This window comes from Penicillium malachiteum, assembly GCF_028827825.1.
Source record: "Penicillium malachiteum strain IBT 17515 chromosome Unknown utg000005l:1.0-9002435.0:326005.0-9005861.0, whole genome shotgun sequence".
Taxonomy (NCBI): Eukaryota; Fungi; Ascomycota; class Eurotiomycetes; order Eurotiales; family Aspergillaceae; genus Penicillium; species Penicillium malachiteum.
In genome coordinates, this window is record NW_026643099.1 from 1,359,612 (window position 1) to 1,380,134 (window position 20,523).

Consider the following 20,523-nt stretch of genomic DNA (forward strand, 5'->3'; position numbering starts at 1 on the left):
ACCTTACTTCTTCAGATGTCACACGGGTAGGCTGTTCAAATGTTATCTTATGGGTATTTCCCAGCACTACCGGATGCACATATAGTAAGTTGAATCCATCAATTCATGGCTTCCACTTGTAAAGATCTGTGATAAATTTCAATTTTCAAGTGGCAAAGAATCCGCGATCATATCCATCCAGATGTCGAATTACATATTGAAGAGGGGAACCGTTAGGTAGTGTATTCTAGATACACGGGTCGATCCAGCTAGCATGAATGGATAACACCAACCAACATGTACGTTGTGGCCGGACTACCCCGTAGGGGTGGGATGAGAGATGTGTAGGAGTGTGTATTTTAGACTATAACGACGGGCATTCTTGTACGTACAAAGACGGGACTGAAAACATGACAAAACAGAGATGTAACCAAACGGTAATTCTTAGCACGGTACGTGTAGTAGGGGACAGGGTACCCCACTACAATATGTAGTAGTATGCACTTGCATGTAGTAGTACTAGTAATAACATACTACTAGTATATGGATACCTACATAGTCAATAAGTAACCTTACGCCAGGGTACCCTGGATTTGCACACATGAATGTGCAGTGGCATCACGGTGGATCAATCTAGTATGCTATACAAACGCCCGCGGGCGTCGAGACTTTGAAGTGACGCCTAGTATATTCGTAGGTAACATATCCATAGCTATACATACTACCTGATGTCAATTCCCGAACCCTATTACTGTGCATCATAGTATTTATGAATAAGTACGGACAGAATGTCAAGGATCTCATTTTCAAAGGTTTTCATACTAGTAGGCAGTAGTTTTCTATTAGAGGCATTATATCACCTAGAATAAATAAACTAAAAATTCAAACTCTTGCACCAAAGCACTTATGTAAGTTGTGCTCATCCATTCCATCCAATGGATGTCTTGAGAAGAAAAAAGCTGCCAGTCAACGGGTGGGATTTGAAAATGAAGCAGTGTCCATTTTCTGGTTCAGGTACTTGCAGCTCATCATCATGATTGATCTTATCTCCGAGTCGTTCCAATTTCAAGTTTGCTGCCTGCATGTGAGACCATAACGTGGACAGTGAATTGAAAGTCACCTGGGTTCATATTAACAACCACTAATACTACATAGTGACAACTCGGGAGAGTTCGGCATCTCCAGATGTCCCCGGCTGCCTATGCATTATCCCGATCAGTAAAATGAATGGATACTTAGATCGGCGGCAGGGGCCGCAGTAGGATGATTGGCAATATTTGCGAGCAGTGGGTCTTAGCTTAGCTTGAACGCTAGTTAGGACACTGGTCATATTATGAAACACTGCTGCTACCCGCATGGATATGGAATTTTACCACATGGTTTGCAAGGATATGGGGTAGATGCATCCTGCAGGAACGATGTAATCCTGTTTGATGTCCCAACATTTCACTAATAAAGATATTCTTAGAAGGATGAAAAATTGATCCTCGCGCTAAGAGCCAAAATGGGTATCAGATCTTTCATATCATTCCTTGAACCTTCATGTGGAGATTATCAAACTTCAACAAATTATACCCGGAATACTCTATGCCACTCATCCTGATCTCCCATCCGGTCGGGATACTCTCCTCTTTCGGCTCTGGATCTCAACTCTCCGAGTCTTTTCCGTTACGCAGACACAGAATAAATGAAGGTTCTTTCAAGCTCCGGACCCAACGGTGCGGTATTCTCTTGCCCCGAGGGCCAACAACATGATACTAGTACGGATTCATTAATTAGTCGAATCTTCACTAAGATGCACCTCGACATCAAATGCATTTAGTGCAAACAGTTATTCAAGGGGCTAGCTGTCCCACCCAGAGATTGCATAATGGATCCCAGCTCTTCCGGGCCCAGCAAGGGTCTAGCCGCCCTGCACAGGTCGGAGGGAACCTGGTTTGGGACTGATTCCAGTCCAGTGGAAACTCCGTAGCCTCGTTACATATTAGAGTCATTTGCCTCTTCACCCCGCTTTTTGTACTTGATCTGCGTTCCTTGTGGGCTTCTGCCGTTCTAGCGTTGCCACATGGATGTGACAGCATAATTCCCATATAACGCTTTCGCAGGCAGCAGTTATAATTGGGTACTGCTGCAGGGGGAATTTGTGAGTGATTTCAAAAATGACGTATCGAGATATTGGTTTGGATTTGGTAGATTCTATCTGGTATAATCATTGTGTAGGCATTTCCGAGCAGAAAGTAATATAGCGACATTCAAATGAAGAGTAGTGAAATCCTTTGCGCCTGTCATAAAGTGGTATAAAGCTTGGTCGTAGAGTTGAGACAGCGGTAAAAACGATGAAAGACGATGGTATCAAAAGGGAAACGAATGGAGGGTATCAACGAATAATCATCAAAGTCATGAATCACGCTCTCGGAGTCGCTGGTTTTCGGACATTCCGTGTGCTGTTTGCACTTGGGGTAGGCTGTCAGCTTCTGTTGTCCACGGATAATGTGGAGGACTTTGAAAGCTCTGTAATTAAAATTTAGCCATCAGTCTGGGATGATTTCCTGACTTTTGTAGTAGACACATACCGAAGAGTTCATGCTAGGTAAATTCGGGTCAATGTTTGAGGTCCAAAAAGGCGGATTCAGTTGCTCCTGAGGGTGAACCGGTAGGAAAGCGTCCGGTCGAAGAACACTCCGCATGTATTGGTCGATCATGGCTTCTAATCCCGTATGCCCTCCGGACGGGGGAGATTGTGATCCAAAAAGACTCATCGATGAACTAGCCGGGTAATACAGAGAAGGGCCCTGACCAGGTGAGGCGTTTGCCTGGTTCTGGCAGTTGTAGCAATTCGAGCACATCATGACCGGGTGATCTGCAGATGGCAATTTTGAACTGGTTCTTGCTACTGGGGACTGGAAACCGGCGAGAATGGGTGATTTCGAGAACGCTGGTGTTTGGTGGACACTAACAGCAGAGGAAGTTGAGTTGCTTCGCAGTGAAGGGGATTTTGACACTGGAATGGACTCAGGGTCACTAATACAGTACCATTGGTCAGTTTCCGTTGTTTCATCCTAGAGTGGTAGGTGACTCACTGTCGTGCCATGTGTTGAGTGAGGTAATCCGCTCGATGGAATGCTTTCGTGCACCCTTCATATGAGCAGACGTAGGTCTTCTTAGCTCGGTGGCTCAGTTCATGTCGCCGCCGGTGTTCAGCACGGGTAAAGACCTTCAGTCAAGTTAGTTTTGAACGAGCCCAGCGCAGTTGATTCTATGGTAAAGACTCACCTTGACGCATCCAGGAAACTCGCAAGCGTGTACCCGCTTCCCCTTTTTAGCCTTGCTCACCCTGAATTCACTCGTCGACGAGGCAGGTGAAGGGGGGATGTTTTGTTGCGGGCTACTCCGGCTCATATCTTCGAGTTGAGGTGAGTTATTTTCCATCATAGACGCTGGCGCTGCTGAAATGTACTGCGAGTCGAGGTATGAAGGCATGCTAGCCATAAATGGAACAGAAAATTGAGACATAGTGCAACTAATGGACATGATTTGACGACAACCACTTATGTCATTGAAAGGCGTGACTGTGAGCAGAAATGTGTGTTGAAATGTCGATGTCAAGTTGAGGGGCTCTATAGAAGAAGTGCTATACAAGCCCTGGAGGTCCAGATGTCACGAGATAACTTGAAGGAGTCAAAGCACAGGGGGGACAGGATTTAAAGACCCTTGAAGGCTGAAGAAAAATGAAGAAAAAACTGAAGGATCCAAGCGTGTCCATAAGCTCTGAGGCGGCTCCTATATATCCTTGGTTTATCAACGTGGATCAATAAGGATCGGCTGATTCACGGAAGGGTAATTTAAAACTGGGTCTAGGCAGGAAAAGAAAAGAAAATCAATTAAAACAAATAAAATAAAAATAGGGGGAAAATAAAATAGAAATTGTAAAACCAAAAAATTGTTTTAAAAATGGAAAAATTTGAAACGAAACACAAATCCAACAAGTGGTCCGGATTGAATTGATCGCCCTTCCATCCCATAGCCCCCATCTTCATTGAAGGTCTCCACACCATGGGCGAGTCAAATCATAAATTTCAACCTAGGAAATTTCCCCAACATTAATGCAGGCTTTATTTGCATTCTGTTTGGTCAAGAGCCTCCATGAGGTGCATGTATGCATACCACGTCCTCGCACCTTTTAATAGTTATAGTTGGTTGATTCTATGATTTCTATTGGAGGTTTCTGTTCCGCTGAGGCCTCCCATGTGGTAGTGACGCTTGAAATACATCCATGGATATTGATGACAATTAAATTGAATGTTAGTATGATTCCCATGATCCAGGTCAACGGTATTCGCTACTACCAGCATTAATTTACCCCTCTCCTTTTTCTCCTAACGCTGGCACACCGTACTCCGTAGACCAATCTAGTTCAAGCCAAAACGCATAAATTGCGGTATAAATGAGTTTCCCGTTCACATCCATTAGGAAATCGAGACGACAGCCCGGGAGCTTGGGTCAAGGAATCCATCGGAGCATGGAGCACCAGACCAATTTCGTTCTCGTGGTCAGTGGGGCGATTGATCCTCAGGGCTCCCGGAGACTGCACGAACAAGTTCAAGTGCACGGTTCTAAACCTTGGAATGGAATGTTTTTTTTGAGATAGGGACCGATAAAAGTTGGCTAGACTTCAGTATTGAGACCGTATTGGGTTAGGTAGTTTGTGCAAGAGGCATGAGACAAAAGGAAATCTCCACATAACGGCCGTTGCGGTGTGCCGGAGCCGGGTCCAAGCTTCGGATTAGGAGGGAAGATTTACCGTGGAAAATAGTAAGGGATTACAAACAGGTACGTGTACGAGGTGTACGATGTACGACGATACATACTTAATTAGGGAATAAGTGCGTCGAAAAAGATTAACCATTTAGCTTGTCAGAATCTAAGAATTGTGGAGTTCATTCTGTGACGGCGCGGACGGTGCAGATGGGGGCCCTTTCACGCCCCCAAGGTTGATCTACGACGGCTCGGATGGCGATGGAGAAGCACTGACCAAGAACTCCACATTATTTTCGATCATTGGTTTATAGAAAAGACCGGACTGTTACGCAAGAGGCTGGATACCATACTAGATTAAGCGAATTGCCCCGTCTGGCAACGGATCTGTCTCCTGATTTGACATGGAGTTACATGGATGCGGGTTAAGGGCCAACAAGTGCCCTGTTCATCCCTGTCGCTTGGATAGAAATCCTTGAAGAGGCTCCGAGAAAATCAGTTCTACCTCGTGGCTTTTTTGGACTCCACTTTGTGATTGGTATTTTTCAATCTCCTTTCTGGCCCCCACGGTACGTGCGTTGGAAATGTAACATTCGATTTGGATTCCATACTCCATACTGGGTACCCATTACATCCTGCTCACTTGATGAGGATTAGTGAGCGCCAAGTTTGGGATTCCTCATTCATCTATTGGTCTGCTCGGTTATTTTATGGGTCCTAGATCTTGATTCCTGGGATTTGATATTAAATTATTACTCATATGTACAAAGGTACTTCCTCCAGGGCTCTCTTCGGCACTCACCCCGTAAATCCGAGCCCTATAATCAAGAGATCACTAATCAGTGCTGCGTAGTGGGGTAGCAACGACTGAATTAATTCATCTTTAGGGTGAACCTGCCACTCGGTATCCTATAGTACTTTTTACCCTACCATGAGCGGAGCACTCCGGGTTTAGAAAATTGAGCTCTGTAGAAGATGCCCCTCATCTACCACGTGGATCTCCGTAGTATGTAAAATTGATGGAAGGATGAGATTCTGAGTATGATAACCATGCTTCTTCTCTGAAGAGACGGGAGGATATACCCACGGGAGGAATCCGTGTAGTGCTCCTGCAGTTAATGAAATCTATTTTTGTCTAGAAATTCTGGAAGTTCCATTATTCAGATGTCAACGGGATGATCATGGGAGTAAAAATAGGACTCGGAATCACCTCAAACATCCTAGCAGCTCGATGATGCTGCCAAGATGTACTTAAAGACGATCAATTTCAATCTTAACACAAAAATATCACAAATATGACCGTACTTCGTAAATCCGGACTTTCTTGAACTGCGTTGTTGCCCTGTGGGCTATATTGAGAGAGGGCCCCCAAATTCTGATTAGGAAAACAGTGCTATATGGAGTTCATTAATAAGTCTATGCTGGCACGGAGTTCATCTCCTAACTCAGACTAACATCATGGATGATCCATACTGTTGGTATCGGCCGTAGAGAAGGGCAAAAAAAAGAAAGAGAAAGAAAAAACCAGGTTCTGGCCCTGGTCGATTGTATTCGTCAATAAAGATACTTTTTTGTCTTTACTAGGTAAAACCTTAGTACATTTGACAAGAAAAGAGGCTATATTCTGTACTAAATCTCCCATGGGGATGACTTGCTTGGGCCACCTGAGGTCCTAATAGTGGGCCTGTTAAGTCTCCACCTTCAGGGATATTCATCCTTTTCCGTTCACTCGGGAAACGCTTGAACGAGTTCGTTGGGCACAATGACAGCCCCCATGTTTCTATCATTGATGTTGCAAGCTTATAGGTTTGAGAAGCTATTCCTCAATTTTTCATCCTTTATTCACATTTATTCACTGTTCCACTCTGTCGGAAAGCTAACTAAACTAGGCTTTTAACCGGATTCAGCTGGATTGCACTATACCCACTTAGCTGGACCGCTCGGCAGGAAAAACGGCACTCGGTTCTAGCATTTATCACCAGAAGAGTACGGAGTAGAATGTGATTATTTTCTCCTTCTCTTCCGGACCTCCGCAAAATCCGCAAAATATGCCCTGCCCAGGTGAGGTTCCATGGATACCCGGCGTTACGGCCCGCAAAAGCACCGACATCTGAAAGTTCAAATGTTATCTCACAAGTCATGTATTTAACGGTAAAGAGATAACATTACCAGATGTCCCAGGGCTATCAAGCCTCGAGTTTCAGTATAGTCAAGGGAATTTAACTTATGGTCTGATTCCAATCTATCACTGAATCTAACATTTGAAACAATCATTATTTGACAAATAAATATTCAAATGAATCATTTCAGCCTTAACCTATTTCAGAAGAGTTCCAGTTGTGATCAATAATTCATTTTAACTTTGTAAAGTTGTTGTGGCTTAAAACCGGCGTCAAGGATTTGGAATTCGTTTCCCACCGGCACTTGTACCAACATTAGGCTCCCAAATACCAGTGGAGTAGAATTGTCGCAGGGTTTTGCTCATTTTGATTTTCCAAAAAAAATTGAATTTTTTTTTCTTCAGCTTCATTCATAATGCATGATATGCAAGAACGGGTTACGGAGTACTCCGTAGCCTAAACTGTATGAAGAGCCGAAAATCCCAGGGTGACGATCGGGGGCAAAAATAGAAATGGAAAACTCCGCGAGATCTGCACGGAGAAAAAAAAGTGCTGACGGACCGGGTGTAATATTCGTTTAGGTCCACAGAGGCTCTAACTTCAGCCTTCATGTGTCATTGGGGCGGATTCGGAGTTTGAGCATCCAGTTCATGTTCCATGCAATACTGTTCCTGAGGCTATTAGGATTAGCTGACAATGGAATTGTGACATCATTTTTTTTATCATTTTTGTCAATACTTAGAGTAGTAGAATCGATTTTGAATGACTTCAGGATGCATCCTATACTAATTAAGCTGGGAATTTGGAAAATTCGGAGCTAGGACAGACTTCCAGGTATATAAGATATTCATTGTGAACTGAATATGAAATCGAAATAAAAAATAGACCTAGGCGGCCAAGGTACTAGATCAGTCCTCAAAATGACTTAGTAGATCCTAATCCTGGGTGTATTTAGAGCTGGTTATCACGACTCATGTTCATACTAGTGTTATACTATGATTTATAGGAAATTCCCGATGTGACGAGATGAGCTATTATCAATCCTATGAGTCTATAGTTTTTATAGTCCTGAATTAGAGGGGAAAAGGTGAGAGACCTCTTTGGACTGCTAGATGTTCAGAGTATAGTCAAATTGAGAGTATTGTTCCTGACCTAGAATACTAAGCTAGGGTACGAAGTGAGAACTAGACTACGTTAGAGTAAGTGATGAAGATAATGATATAGCCAATATCTTCTTCACTATCTTATCACTTTAGATTTACAATGGAAACGTATTCTGAGAGAAAGGCCTGATAGGCTATGTCAATTTCAAACACTTGGTACTCTGGACTCAAGTGCTACTATCTAGTAATCCCAATTTGAAAACGCCCAAAATGCAAATTTCAAATCCAAATTGTAAACAGAAAACAAAAACAAACATTCAAAATGCAATTTGGATTCCCCCGCATCCCCCAATGCTCCCTTCCAAAGCCTAGAGATCACACCACCTCTCCGACTATTCTTCCGCGTTCTCGGACGTGACCGACCAACCCTCTGACATAGCCAGCATGATCCGAGGTCGCATCTTCCGCAACTGTCTGCCCAATATGAGCAAACAAGCTACGTAGAGCTTCCAAGTCCGCCGCGAGATCTTGCGATCCTGGGGTGACCATGTTCGTGTCAGACGGGAAATCTAGCACCCACAGTGGAACATCGGCTTGCTCGTCGTACCGGCCAAGGTAACGATCCGCAAATAAGCCAAACATGGTTTTAGGGACCACGTATGGCGGCCGAGTTCCAAAGCGTTCCGATGCGTAGAATGGTCCTCGTTCACCGGGTCGTCGAATTCGACTATTTCCCATTCGGAAATAGCTCAATTTCGGCAACCCTTCCTTGAAGCGGTTGAACCACTTAGACCAACGAGACTCGTTTAACACGATGTGCACAAATTCCTCGTCATCCTCTCGCCAGAACGAGACGGAGGCAACCCGGCCGGCCTCCTTAGAGATGATGCCGGCTTGGGCGCCGTAGACTATCGCACAATCATCTAGGATGAGAGTGGTCAGTCTCTTGCCGGATGCGAGAATCCAATTGAGCACATCGTCTTCGAAAAACGCATGTCCGCGTAGTTCGAGAGACTCAAGCCTATCTAAGGCTGGAAGTTCGCTGCTTGCGTCATTGACTAGCCCTTTCAAATCCAGCAGGTTAAAACCCCAGCATGTGATTGAAACCTTACGCAATGTGCTGCGAAACGGAATCAACCAACGCTTTGTTGGATCGACAAAGCTGTCGGCGAAGAACTGTAGATGAATGTTAGCTTGATGAGTCAGTTGTGTATATATGTTAGAAAACTTACGCATTCTTTATCAGTCTCCACGCCTGTGTATCCGAGCTTGAGAGACTCTAACCGGAGGTACTTGAGAATCTCAAACGGGCTCTTTCTGTGATTACCCAGGGCTGGAAATGAGGCGTAGAAAGGCAGCATGTCAGTAGAAAAAGCTTTCAGCTTTCGGTTCTGCTCAAATATGCCAAAAAGAGCTGCCATCAATCCCTGGATGTATTCTCTCTTGTCCAAGAAGTAATCTCTCGTCTTCTTGGGAGCCGAGCGAATTGTCTCAACCCGGATGCACAATGATTCCAGTTCAGTAAGACGAGGCACTGCGTACTTGAAGAACCGCTGGAATTTGATCGCTCTGCCAGACCGTTTGGTGTTGTAGTCCTGTAGAAGAATCAAGATCAGTATTTTTATATTCCCGATTTTGTATGTGCCAATGTGCATACCTGATGGAAATGATTATCGGAAACTTTCAGCACCAAATCTCGAGCCCGGCGGGCCAATTGGCTATTTCCAGCTGTATTTTTAAGTCTTTTCCAGCTTCGCATTCTCCAGTCACAGAAAATGATCTTTCCGATGCGATTGTTGACAGCCGTAAGCCAGTTCTGGTTGAGGAGCCGCAGGACAAAAAGGGTTTCAATATCGGGCACGAATGCCAGGATCATTAGGATAATCTCGACGGGGAGGTAAGGAGCAGGCATTGTGAAAGGCATTGAATCGAGGATCAGGAAGAAGTCTGAGAGAAAGACTAGTGGAGAAGAGCAAAATCGGGACTCGATGAAGTCTGGGGTGAATGCCGATTTTGAGAGAAAAGTGAAATCGTAAATTGGTAGGCAACCTCACTTAAAAGACAATTTCCCAAGAGAAGAGAAATTGGAATCAAGAAACGATTGCACAAGAAGAAGAGGATCGAAACTTGGTGCGGTCGGGGTTGAAAGACGATTTTTGAAAAGAAGTGAAATCGTAAATTGGTAGGCGAGCTCACTGAGAAGACGATTTTCCAAGAGGAGAGAAATTGAAAGTTGGAGAAGTGAGAATAGCAAAATGATTTTCGAAGAGAGAAAAAATTGAAAATTGTTGAGAGTAGAATTTATACTCCTGGAGCCTCACCTGGGCACGTGCTTCACTTTCTGCCCTAAGTAGGAGCCTTGAGATTGTGTGTGAATGCTCCTACAAGTCGGAGCCTGTATAAAATGGTTTACTAGAGGCAGCGATGATTACTTCTCATATTATATTCACTTCTTAAGTTAATAATGAGAGGCTACGAGTGTAACTTAAGGGAGTTCAAGAAGTACCGGGGCCTTAGATAGTATTGACTGCCTAAAATGGGAATAGTTGCATGCATGATCCTTGGAAAGACCTCCGTGTCTTAATACGTGCATATTCTATACTTCCAAGGTTCGGGGTTTCAGCGGGGCATTCAGGAACCTAGTTTTGTTTAGTCGAATGTCTGCATGATATCTTTGTAATTCACTCTATTTCTTTTGTCTGAACCTGGTATTTGCTGCTATATTAAGATAACATAGGTCGGTCTTCATGAACATTGCTGCTGCTCCAAATATCGCAGGATTGGGAGCTATGATAAACACTTGCGTTGTTTTTTCCCCTGTTTCATTGTTGTAAAAAAATCGAAAAAGAAAATCCAAGATTTGATAGTGAATTCCTTTATCTTATTAAAAATGCACATGTGATACTAGATCTGTGAATTCCATGGCTTCGTATCAATGGATATCTTCACACACGGATTTTGGAAGGGGCATTCTGTATGTTGCGGGTCTACAGAGTATGAAAGGCTAACGTGATTCCCAAGCGAGTGGGCCACCCAAGCGAGTGGGCCACCCACCGCCTACCCTACAGTTTTAATCATAAATATTACCACCAGAACGCCAATTTATTAAAATAATTAACTAAATATCACAGTGATCTGATCGATGGCCTTCTTCTCCACACTTCTTACATGTCGGTAGCTTTCTCCTAGCTGGCTGAGGGGGGTAAATAAGGCGCCCTAGGCCGTGGTACGGGAGGGATCACTGGCGCCTCAACCACCTGTATAGCACGCTGTATAGCCTCCTGGCCCTCCTGAACAGTCATACCACCCTCGTTAGGTATCTGCCTAGTAGACCGCTTGCGCTTTTGCTTTTGCTTTTCATGTGCAGCGCGTAATTTGCGTGTTTCAACCTCTAATAAAGCTGTTGAATGCATCTGAATTTCGCAGGCCTTGAGAACTTGATCGATTTGCTGTTTGAGTGGACTTGGAGGGCTCTTTGAACGTTGTTTTAGAAGAGCTTTGATTGAACTAGCTTGCCGTTGAAGCTGAATAAGATTCTGAGGTGTTTTAGGTGAAAATTGGCTTGATCGACTAGTAGGGCGGCTAGCTGGGGGTGTAGGTGTTCGAAGAAGAATATTTAACTTAGAAAGTACTCGATCTGGGTCAAATGGTACTAAACCAGCTGCCGTAAAGCTGTTTTGAATAGTTTGGGTTTGAAAAGCCTCTTTACGAGCGATTGGGTAGGCTTCAAGAAAATCAAATTTATCAACATGGTTAAAACCAAGCCGCATTTGATTCTCAACAAGCCGACCATAGGCCCGTTTTAAAGGCCCAAAACATCCAACATCAAGTGGCTGATGAAGATGTGAAGAATGAGCTGGCATGCAAATTGGAATAATATTATTCTCTTTGCAAATCTGATCAAATTGGGGAGTTAAATGACTCCCATGACCATCAAGAATCAAAAGTCGATATTTTCCAAGCGTACGTTCAGTTGTTGCTGGAATAAAGTGTTTTTGAAGCCATCGAAGTCCAATTTCATCAGTTGTCCATCCATTTGGACTAGTTTCAAATCGCCAGTCAAGTGGAAGGTTTGTAAACCATCCTTCAATTAAAACTTTGCCTTTGAAAATAATCACTGGTGGAAGGGCCCATCCAGATACATTAATTGTTTCAATAGCAGTTACCCATTCACGATTTCCAGGCTGTAAAAGTGATCGTCGACCATAATATCGAGAACGAGTAACAACCTTAGCAGTTGCTGTAAGTCCCATTGCAAATCCAGTCTCATCAAAGTTATAGATATCCTCTGATAGAATACCATTCTCTTGAATTGTTTGAAAAACAAGATTAAACCATTCTTGAACAACTTTTGGATCCTCCATCTTCGCACGTTCATAATTATATCGTCGAGAGAAACGTGTAGTAAGCTCTGAATGTCGTTTAACAAAGTTTGTGACCCAATTTTTGCCAACAGTTTGAGAAGGGGTCTGGCCACGTGCTAAGAGGAGAATATTGGCCATTTCTTGAACAGTAGCAGGCCGGGGGGCAGCTCCACGTGTATCCATAGAGATCACCCACTGAAGAAGTGATTTCTCTTCATTCTCAGTTAATTTATGGCTGTTGGCGCGAGTCTCAGAGCGATTGGTATAGCCAGTGAGCCGACGCTGTAGTGTAGTACGAGGTATATCAAAACAGCGTGCAGCTTCACGGATAGAGCTTATTTGTTCAGCTTTAATAGCCTGTATAGCAAGTAGGATTCGCCCTCTTGATTACCATTTTTTTCGGCCGAAACAGTACGTTTTGGTGGCATGATGGGTGGTTGAAGATAAAAGAACGCGGTCGCGACGCGATTTTTTGGTTGGGTGGCCCACTCGCTTGGGTGGCCCACTCGCTTGGGAATCACGTTATATCTGCCACGGTCTCAACCCCATATTTTTAAGGCATTCATGTATTTTATTATTTGGCAGAGAATGAAATTGAAAATGCCATACTAACATAAAAACGGTCTATGTCCCTTCTAGACCTGAAAGTCTCCTAAGCTGCCGCTACCTGTAGACAGACGGTAGAGACAGTGTTGGTTTGTACATGATGATGATAATTTTCTATTCACTCCATGTTATTTAGCCATTATCGCCACGGTAATGTGGTAGCCGCTCGCCTAGTGAAGCTATAAAATCTCAGACGCTACTTGAATGCAAGTTAGACAAAGGAAACAGTAGTATTAGGAAACAAAATGGATGAAAAGCCATAGTATCGCACAAACGAATTGTGGCAAAGGGTTGAAAACCCCATGGTAAACTCACATATCTAGATCACCCAGTCCTCCACTTCCAAGGTTAGGAATAAAGAACCCTAAGGCTCTCCCACTCCCCCTTTAGGCTATTTAGGGCTCTGTTTTGCTTATTTCGATGCGAAGCAGAGCATTTAAAATGGCTAGACTGATTTGGTTTTGTCTGATCATTTCTATAATGCCTGAATATAACTACTCAGGAAGTGGCATCAGGCAGGAATAAGGCATCAACTGTTGTTACACGGAAAAAAGTGGCAGAATAGTTGTTGGTCCTAATAGACCTCTTTTACTCCTTGGGTTCCTGCACTTTTACTTATCGAAGGAGGGAGGCAGAATCAGCCTACAGCTTATCTCTAGGGCTGCCAGTTGCCTATATCCAACTATTCACATGTAGCAGCTAACCTTCCTTCCCCTTCAGGTAACCCCGTAGGTAACCCCGTACGTACTTACATAAAAAGATATGTAGGTCATCAGTCACCTCTACATGCTTCTGACTGAGCCCTGTACTTAAGTATGTGAACACACCTAGCCAAGTACTTGAGTGCTTGGGAAATACCTTTCAATGTTCCCAATTTCGCTGTTACAGTGCCGCGCGAAGCGCGGCGTGAGGACTTGTAATCTACTTACAGCCCTGGAGTAGAAGTACAGATCAGGCTTCGCACCTAGCAATTGTACACCAAGTGCCTACCCTAGGCTAGAGTCCTAGAGGGCACAGGAGTCAACTAGTATAGTAGAGACATCTAGAATTTTCGTACATGAAAAGGACTTCAAAGCGTATAGACCTCTTTTTCTACTTGGGTTACAGTGGTTTTTCGAGTTTTCTCACCGTCTGGCAGAATACTCAGACTCCAGAGACCACAGATTTACCAATAGACTACCTAGTTATATTTTTCTTTTATTTGTTACATCTAAACATGCACATGTGAATATATCCCGCTTTATTGCTATCTCTTACTTCTACTTTAGATATCTCTCGTTTTAGATATCTGTGGGGTTACCAGTTGCCTATATCTAACTATATAGTAGCTATGAAAAGAGATGTCAGTCATTATGTAGAACATCCCAAGCTCCCTGTCTGAGAGGATGTGGACACATCTAGCCAAGCACTCGCGTGCTGAGGACATACCTCTCCAAATGCTCGTTGCTTCACTGGCAGTGCCGCGCGAAGCGCGGCGTGAAGACTTGTATGTATGTTACTTCTTGGTCGTGCGATATTTCACTGTTACAGTACCTAGGTAGTATGCAGTGTCTTCATTAATCCGCCCCTTCTGATATGAGTCTGATTCTGGTTTCTGATTCAACTTGAGGTTTGATGTTCTTGGGGTTGATTTTATAGTATTGAAACTACTAGCATCTCAGGAGCCTTCCAAGGTTGTTTGTAGTATTGATTTGGTCATATAGCAATTTAACTAGGTATAGGTGAAAGAAACAAACCCATCATTTATTGCATTGGGCTGAATCATATCAGGCTAAACTATTAGTTTCTGGATAAAACAACAGTATCAAGGTCAGAAATGCCAATCTCATCACCAACCTCAGCTGGGTAGGCTTCAGAGCAAGCTTTCAGTCCCTGCTCGCAGACAACACCGATCTCTCTGATGAACTATTGGAGCTACTCATCAAACCCACCTCCCAAGAGGAGCGTACCCGGAGACGGCCTCACACCTTAACCAAGACAGGCTATATCTGCTATGAAATGTGCACCAAGAGATCCTGCTCCCCTGGCCTTCGTATTCGATCTTGATTTTCTCTTCGTTTGTAAAGGTGACTACCTCCTTTGTGGCGCCGATCTATCACGACGTAATGACTCCAGGGCTGGAATCCACCAAATCAACGCCGAGGCAGCTAACGAACGTCCTTAAGGGCACCGGCACCTCAGACTTCGCAATTAGCGCCGGCCTAGCAACTCCGGCCTTCATCCTTGCCAAAACATGTTGTCTGGAAATTCCACCACATAAATCCAAGCGATGCCACCTTTGCCATTGATGCCAAAGATGAGTCAAATGCTATAATACCATAGCAACCTAACAAATTTATAGAGATTTGCTCTAGGAAGCTCCCGAGGTCCCATGAAACTATCAGAGATTATTCCTATCCGAAGCTTATCCAGATACTATACGTATTATAAGCCTAGCCTTAAAAGGCTTTCGGCTTCTCTAGATAACCTAGAGTAACTTACTCAAACACAAGAGATATCAAGATATAATCCACTAGCTAATGATCCCAAGTCCAAAGGAGAACTAAAAACCTTCCTATTATACCTGCACTGATCAAAAATCCTTCCAGTCCCATTGTCTGATCTATGGATGATATTCCAATATTAATTTTGTGATTTTTCCTCTTTAGCAGCCCGAAAGAAGTTCTGACTATGATTTCTGCTGTTAGTAATGATATCTAAAGGGTTAGACATAGATAATCTGTGTACTCTATACAGTGGATATCCCCATGACGCCTCGGGAGAAGCTGAATTTGTGAGGAGAGAATAAACCCTCTAACTTTGGAAGATTTTAAAGAATCAATGGATGTGTATTCACCTAGTCCCCAACTGGCATGACAGGTTACCAAAACCAACACTTTACAAACTCGGTTAGTGCCCTTTGACTTCATGTACAAGGACTCTTACGTCCTTTGCGGAGAAGCGCACAAGCGGGCAACCGGTATCCATCAGATAAGGCCAAAGGCTTCCGATATCATATAAGGCGCTCACGACTTCACCATTAGACCTGTCCTGGCGACTGCCGGCTTCGTTTCGATGCCACGCCAAGTCGTCCGGCAGTTCCACAAACTCACCTCGGACAGCGCTAGCTTCCCAATCACGGCAGAGCAAAACTCGAAGCGCTATAATGTTGCAGGCATCCAACATGATAGAATGAAGAAGTGAGTGGGAGTCAGAGAGGCTTCATCGCCGCTTTCCTCCGTAGTCAGGTCGGGGCCTGGCTTAGTATTCATGGTTGGTGATGGGCGTCCGACGCACATAAGCTTAAGAGACTCCTCCGGGTTGAGGGGGGGGGGTGGCTACAATGAGGTTCTTCTGTGCGTATGCCCACAGGGCGTGATTAAACTTATCGAAATTCTTAAGTCCCTGCCTGGCTGCTTTAAGAACTTCCTGAAGGGTTCGGCGTAGAGGTTCGGAATCCCTTCCAGCTTGGCCATGGCGTCGTTAAGGCTTGCACGCAGGTGGGTGACCTTGCTAGTTAGGGTAAAGTACTTGCTGATATGCTTGTACTGGGCGGCGAGTTGATCAAGGTTCTTCGTGATGTCAACGCTTAAGTCCGTGAGGTCGTGGGCGCTGTCCAGAAGGCTTTGGCCATCGTCGCCTGTGGCTTTGAGGATGAGCGACTTGAGAAGCAGGTCCAGGGTAAGAGACATTGGGGTGGGCAGCTTCTTCCAGGCGAAATCGGTGACAAGTTCTTCTTTCGGAACTAAGAAGTCACGGATGGCCGGGGCAGGCTTGGTAGGCGCAGGCTCCGTGGCCGGATTCTTTAGACGAGTCAAGGTCAATGTAGAGCACTTGAGCTGCCTCAGGACCTGTCGCTGCAGAACCAAACCAATGGCGTTGCAGGTTTGAAGTTTCGCAGGCACGGAGGACTTTGGCTGTTTCATCCATAGTGCATAACATGTCAGATGGAGTATGGGAAATGAGATTGGAATCTAAGTTTCTCTGCTTCTTTGGTAAAACTTTGGGCTAAACTGTTGTATGTACTGGGACGCGCGGATGGGTAGGAGATTAAGATTCTCAGAGCTTGCTGAGCATATTTAGGAGCTTTTCATGATGCTAACGGCACTCCTATGGCTAGTATAGAGAAGGAACGCCACTAAGATATATTCTAGTATTTACAGGCAGACCTTAGATCACTGGCACTCAGGCTACTATATAGGGCAAACTATACATGTGGTCCCTTCACTAAAATAAGAGATATTTAAAGTAAGAGATAACTAAAGTAAAGGTGAGAGATATTTAAGTCTGAATTGAGAGATACCTGAAGTTGAAGTAAGACTCGGAGATATCTTATTATACTTTAGTACATATAATATTTTTTTAAAAATAATTCATTTTTACTAGAACTACCTAGATACTAGTACTCCAAGACCTACTCTCTATCCTTTACCTTATCTTAGATTAATTAATATATATATGTAGTAAGAAAGAGAGTGAATATATAAATGGGAGGAGTTAGCATATAACTAAGCAGCAATAGCATATAACTCAAAAGAAGTAGTTCAGGATGGATCAGACTTAGTGTGATTCAAGCCTATCTGAACTTCTTTAAAATAGATTCCAGAATGGATTAACTACTCTCATTTAGGGCTCTAAACAGCTTGGATTATGGCCTAGCTGCCCATAAATATCATCAATCTATATAGTATCAGACTGAAAGTTGGCTAGGGATATCTACATGGATCTAAAGAACAAGTTATGCACCTTTAAATATTGAAATTAGCTGGATTAGTATATTAATTCTTTACGCACTCCACATAGCTTCAGGTTCTTAGAGAATATACGAATCATCATCAAGAACACGAAACCCATAGTGTTCCTTTATTGTATTTTAAATGTTGTCGTTCTTGTCAGTGTAGGCGTAGGAGGTGAAGCATAGCGAATTAGTAGTCTATGAGTCAAAGCCAAGCGCAGTGATAAAGTAACCTTGGAAGTCCCTATTGTACTACACCATTTTGAAATACCCCAATTGCCAGGGAGCCAAATTCCCTGTATGACATTAGTAAGTCATAACGCTTTCCTGATTTGATGGAGATTTCTCTTATAGTCAGGTAACTCAGGCTTAGGTAGCGAAGGAGACCTATGACTTACCATAATGCAGCCAGACGCAGGAGCTTGCAAGTATTACTAGTAAATTGAAAGTCAGAGCACAGTTCCCACTGGTTATTCTTCCATATCTTCTAGTAATGCGATCAAGTTGACCAATCCATAGGTTTAAGGTGTGTTGTTCCCTACTACCTAGGTAGTAATTCAAAGAGATTTCCCATACTAGTACCTAGGTACCATACATTGGTTACCACCCCATATTTTGCAGTATCCTCTGAATAATTTAATTCTTCACCCTGGTCATCATTCTAACATTCAAGGGTCCCCACAGAGCCTCATGTATTATTTAATAAGAAAATTGGGATACACGGCGTATGGGGTCTCGTCTTCTGTTCAAACGCGCTCTACAGTCGTTAGGCAAGAACATAGTAGTTTTTGTGCCTAGCGTAGAAGATACATATGATTAGTCTATCTCCACAGGTACATCCAGTCAATGACAGCTTTTCAGCCTAAAGTTCACGTGAGGATGCATGCACAGCCCCGCACGATCATCCACCTGGGCACTCGACATAACTTCATGGTAATAGCTTAGCCTTAACTATTTACCCACTCCACATGTGCAACTACTCAGTTGTTCCCTTCTGAGGTATATATCTTCATTGCACCGGGCTGGGGTAGTCCCATCTATTCATGACCCCTGATCGTTCACATGGCCCTCCAATTATCACTCAAAGGGAAACAGCCCCAGCGTCAACCACTGGCAGCAGAGGAACCCACAGAGTCCCTGACGAACGCCTTGGCCAAGTTCAAGGAGGTTCTGACGACAGAGCAAAAGAAACAATTCGAAGACAGCACAGCGGTCCCCGATGCAGGCGACGTACTATTCTTTGTCGCACAGCTGGATGCTGAGAGTGCGAGCAAAACAAGGCGAAGCATCAGCCCCCGACTAGATAATTTTCTGAACGCAACATAGCAATTTGCGGCTGTGGTTGACACATTTGTGAGCTCCAATCCGCAGGTGATGGCTTTGATCTGGGGTGGGATTAGAACTGACATGACCGTGGCAAGCAATGTTGCCTCTTATTTCAACAAAGTTACCAATATGATCAAAGACATTGGCCAGGTGAGCCCTACCTACCGGGAGCTTGGTCAGCTTTACCCTGGACATCTCGGTCTTCAGCAGTCATTGTGTGAATACTATGCTGGCATAATTGAGCTATGTAGTAAGGTTATTGAAGTGTCTCGCCGGAAATCACCCATGCAAGCCATCTCGGCGATTTGGACTCCTTTTGAGACCGAATTCAGCCCATTTTTGGATCGCATTGGCAAATATAGGGAGCTGATAGGCTTACAGATCAATATTGCATTGTGACAGGCGGGTAAAGAGGAGAGCAAGGAAAATGCTTCGTTCAGATCATTTGCCTCAAAGCTCCTCACAGGTTTGGCTCACCAACAGGAAGTGGCGAGGCAGTGGCAGATCAATAAGATGAGACGAGAAGCCGCGGCCCTAAAGATCAAAATTCAACAGGGCCTGTGCCCTGTTGATCATATCCAACCGTGGAAACGGATTGTCAAGCAGCGGGTCCATTCAACTGCCGATTGGTTGCTACATGAAGACGCTCTTATTAAATGGCATACTACTCCTGCCACATCGATCCTTTGGTGTACAGGAACGATGGGTATGGGAAAGACTGTCCTGATGTCTAATGTGGTACCCTTTCTCCATTTGTCCCGCCGTGATAATGATTCTGTGGCGCATTTCTTCTGTCAAACAGAAAATGAGCAATCCCTTTTGGCTAGAAATATCTTTGGTAGCCTATGTGGTCAGTTACTTCATTCTGTAATTGAGGCAAGTAGTCACGAAGACCTGCTTTCCATGCAGAATGGGAGTTAGAGTTTGGATACCAATTAAATCATTCAATTCCTCCTCTCTAGATTGGCCACGGAAGGGAATTACTATATTATAATTGATGGCCTAGATAAGTGTGAGCCGACTCAAATTCGGGAGATTGCTTGGGCTCTGGAAAAAATCCTTCAGGGAAATGCTGGAACGTTGACATTGTAGATCATCTGTGCAGGTCGTCCTGGCCTGGAGGAGGATTTGTTTAGATGGGCCACACCATAGCATCACATTATGATTGATGAAGGGAAGCTTACCCTCGATCTGGAGAGATATATCATTGCCACCTTGGATGATTGTCTAGAAAAGGATATGTTGGTTCTCGGAGATCCAGAAATCATCACAACGATAGTAGATGTTATACAAGACCACGCACAGGGAGTGTAAGTGAATCAGATACTAAGTGCTTGAGCTAAACATTTGAAGATAGTCTAATTGGATATCACTTAGGTTTTTCTGGGCCGGTCTATGTATCAGAGAGTTGTGTGAGCAGAACTGTGATGAAGACATACTGGACGCGTTGAAACGCCTTCCACGTGGCCTGGCTGAGCTTTTTGACTCAAAGATTCACCGAATTAAGCAAAGCAATGTTTCTCATCTGGCAATGGACTTACTCTGATACTGTGGCG

At 44.0% G+C, this 20,523-nt stretch overlaps 7 protein-coding genes across 7 annotated transcripts; 3 read left to right on the forward strand and 4 right to left on the reverse strand.

Annotated features, from left to right (window-relative positions):
* Positions 1-2,376: 2,376 nt before the first annotated feature.
* Positions 2,377-3,492, reverse strand: N7483_010542 (uncharacterized protein; the record flags this gene model as incomplete). The annotated part of the gene is made up of 4 exons (XM_057093969.1): positions 2,377-2,490; positions 2,553-3,000; positions 3,060-3,193; positions 3,253-3,492. The coding sequence occupies 4 exons, from the start codon at positions 3,490-3,492 to the stop codon at positions 2,377-2,379; spliced, it is 936 nt and encodes a 311-aa protein (XP_056939940.1).
* A 4,840-nt stretch (positions 3,493-8,332) lies between these two features.
* Positions 8,333-9,869, reverse strand: N7483_010543 (F-box protein; the record flags this gene model as incomplete). The annotated part of the gene is made up of 3 exons (XM_057093970.1): positions 8,333-9,133; positions 9,190-9,552; positions 9,615-9,869. 3 exons carry the CDS (start codon positions 9,867-9,869, stop codon positions 8,333-8,335), a joined length of 1,419 nt encoding a protein of 472 aa, XP_056939941.1.
* Positions 9,870-15,816: 5,947 nt separating this feature from the next.
* Positions 15,817-16,092, reverse strand: N7483_010544 (uncharacterized protein; the record flags this gene model as incomplete). Its single annotated transcript, XM_057093971.1, has 1 exon — positions 15,817-16,092. The coding sequence occupies one exon, from the start codon at positions 16,090-16,092 to the stop codon at positions 15,817-15,819; it is 276 nt and encodes a 91-aa protein (XP_056939942.1).
* Positions 16,093-16,244: 152 nt separating this feature from the next.
* N7483_010545 (uncharacterized protein) lies at positions 16,245-16,832 on the reverse strand (the record flags this gene model as incomplete). Its single annotated transcript, XM_057093972.1, has 1 exon — positions 16,245-16,832. One exon carries the CDS (start codon positions 16,830-16,832, stop codon positions 16,245-16,247), a length of 588 nt encoding a protein of 195 aa, XP_056939943.1.
* Positions 16,833-18,703: 1,871 nt separating this feature from the next.
* On the forward strand, positions 18,704-18,967 carry N7483_010546 (uncharacterized protein; the record flags this gene model as incomplete). The annotated part of the gene is made up of 1 exon (XM_057093973.1): positions 18,704-18,967. One exon carries the CDS (start codon positions 18,704-18,706, stop codon positions 18,965-18,967), a length of 264 nt encoding a protein of 87 aa, XP_056939944.1.
* A 48-nt stretch (positions 18,968-19,015) lies between these two features.
* N7483_010547 (uncharacterized protein) lies at positions 19,016-20,059 on the forward strand (the record flags this gene model as incomplete). Its single annotated transcript, XM_057093974.1, has 3 exons — positions 19,016-19,362; positions 19,408-19,883; positions 19,974-20,059. The coding sequence occupies 3 exons, from the start codon at positions 19,016-19,018 to the stop codon at positions 20,057-20,059; spliced, it is 909 nt and encodes a 302-aa protein (XP_056939945.1).
* A 69-nt stretch (positions 20,060-20,128) lies between these two features.
* N7483_010548 (uncharacterized protein) lies at positions 20,129-20,513 on the forward strand (the record flags this gene model as incomplete). Its single annotated transcript, XM_057093975.1, has 2 exons — positions 20,129-20,277; positions 20,345-20,513. The coding sequence occupies 2 exons, from the start codon at positions 20,129-20,131 to the stop codon at positions 20,511-20,513; spliced, it is 318 nt and encodes a 105-aa protein (XP_056939946.1).
* Between the last annotated feature and the right edge of the window lie 10 nt (positions 20,514-20,523).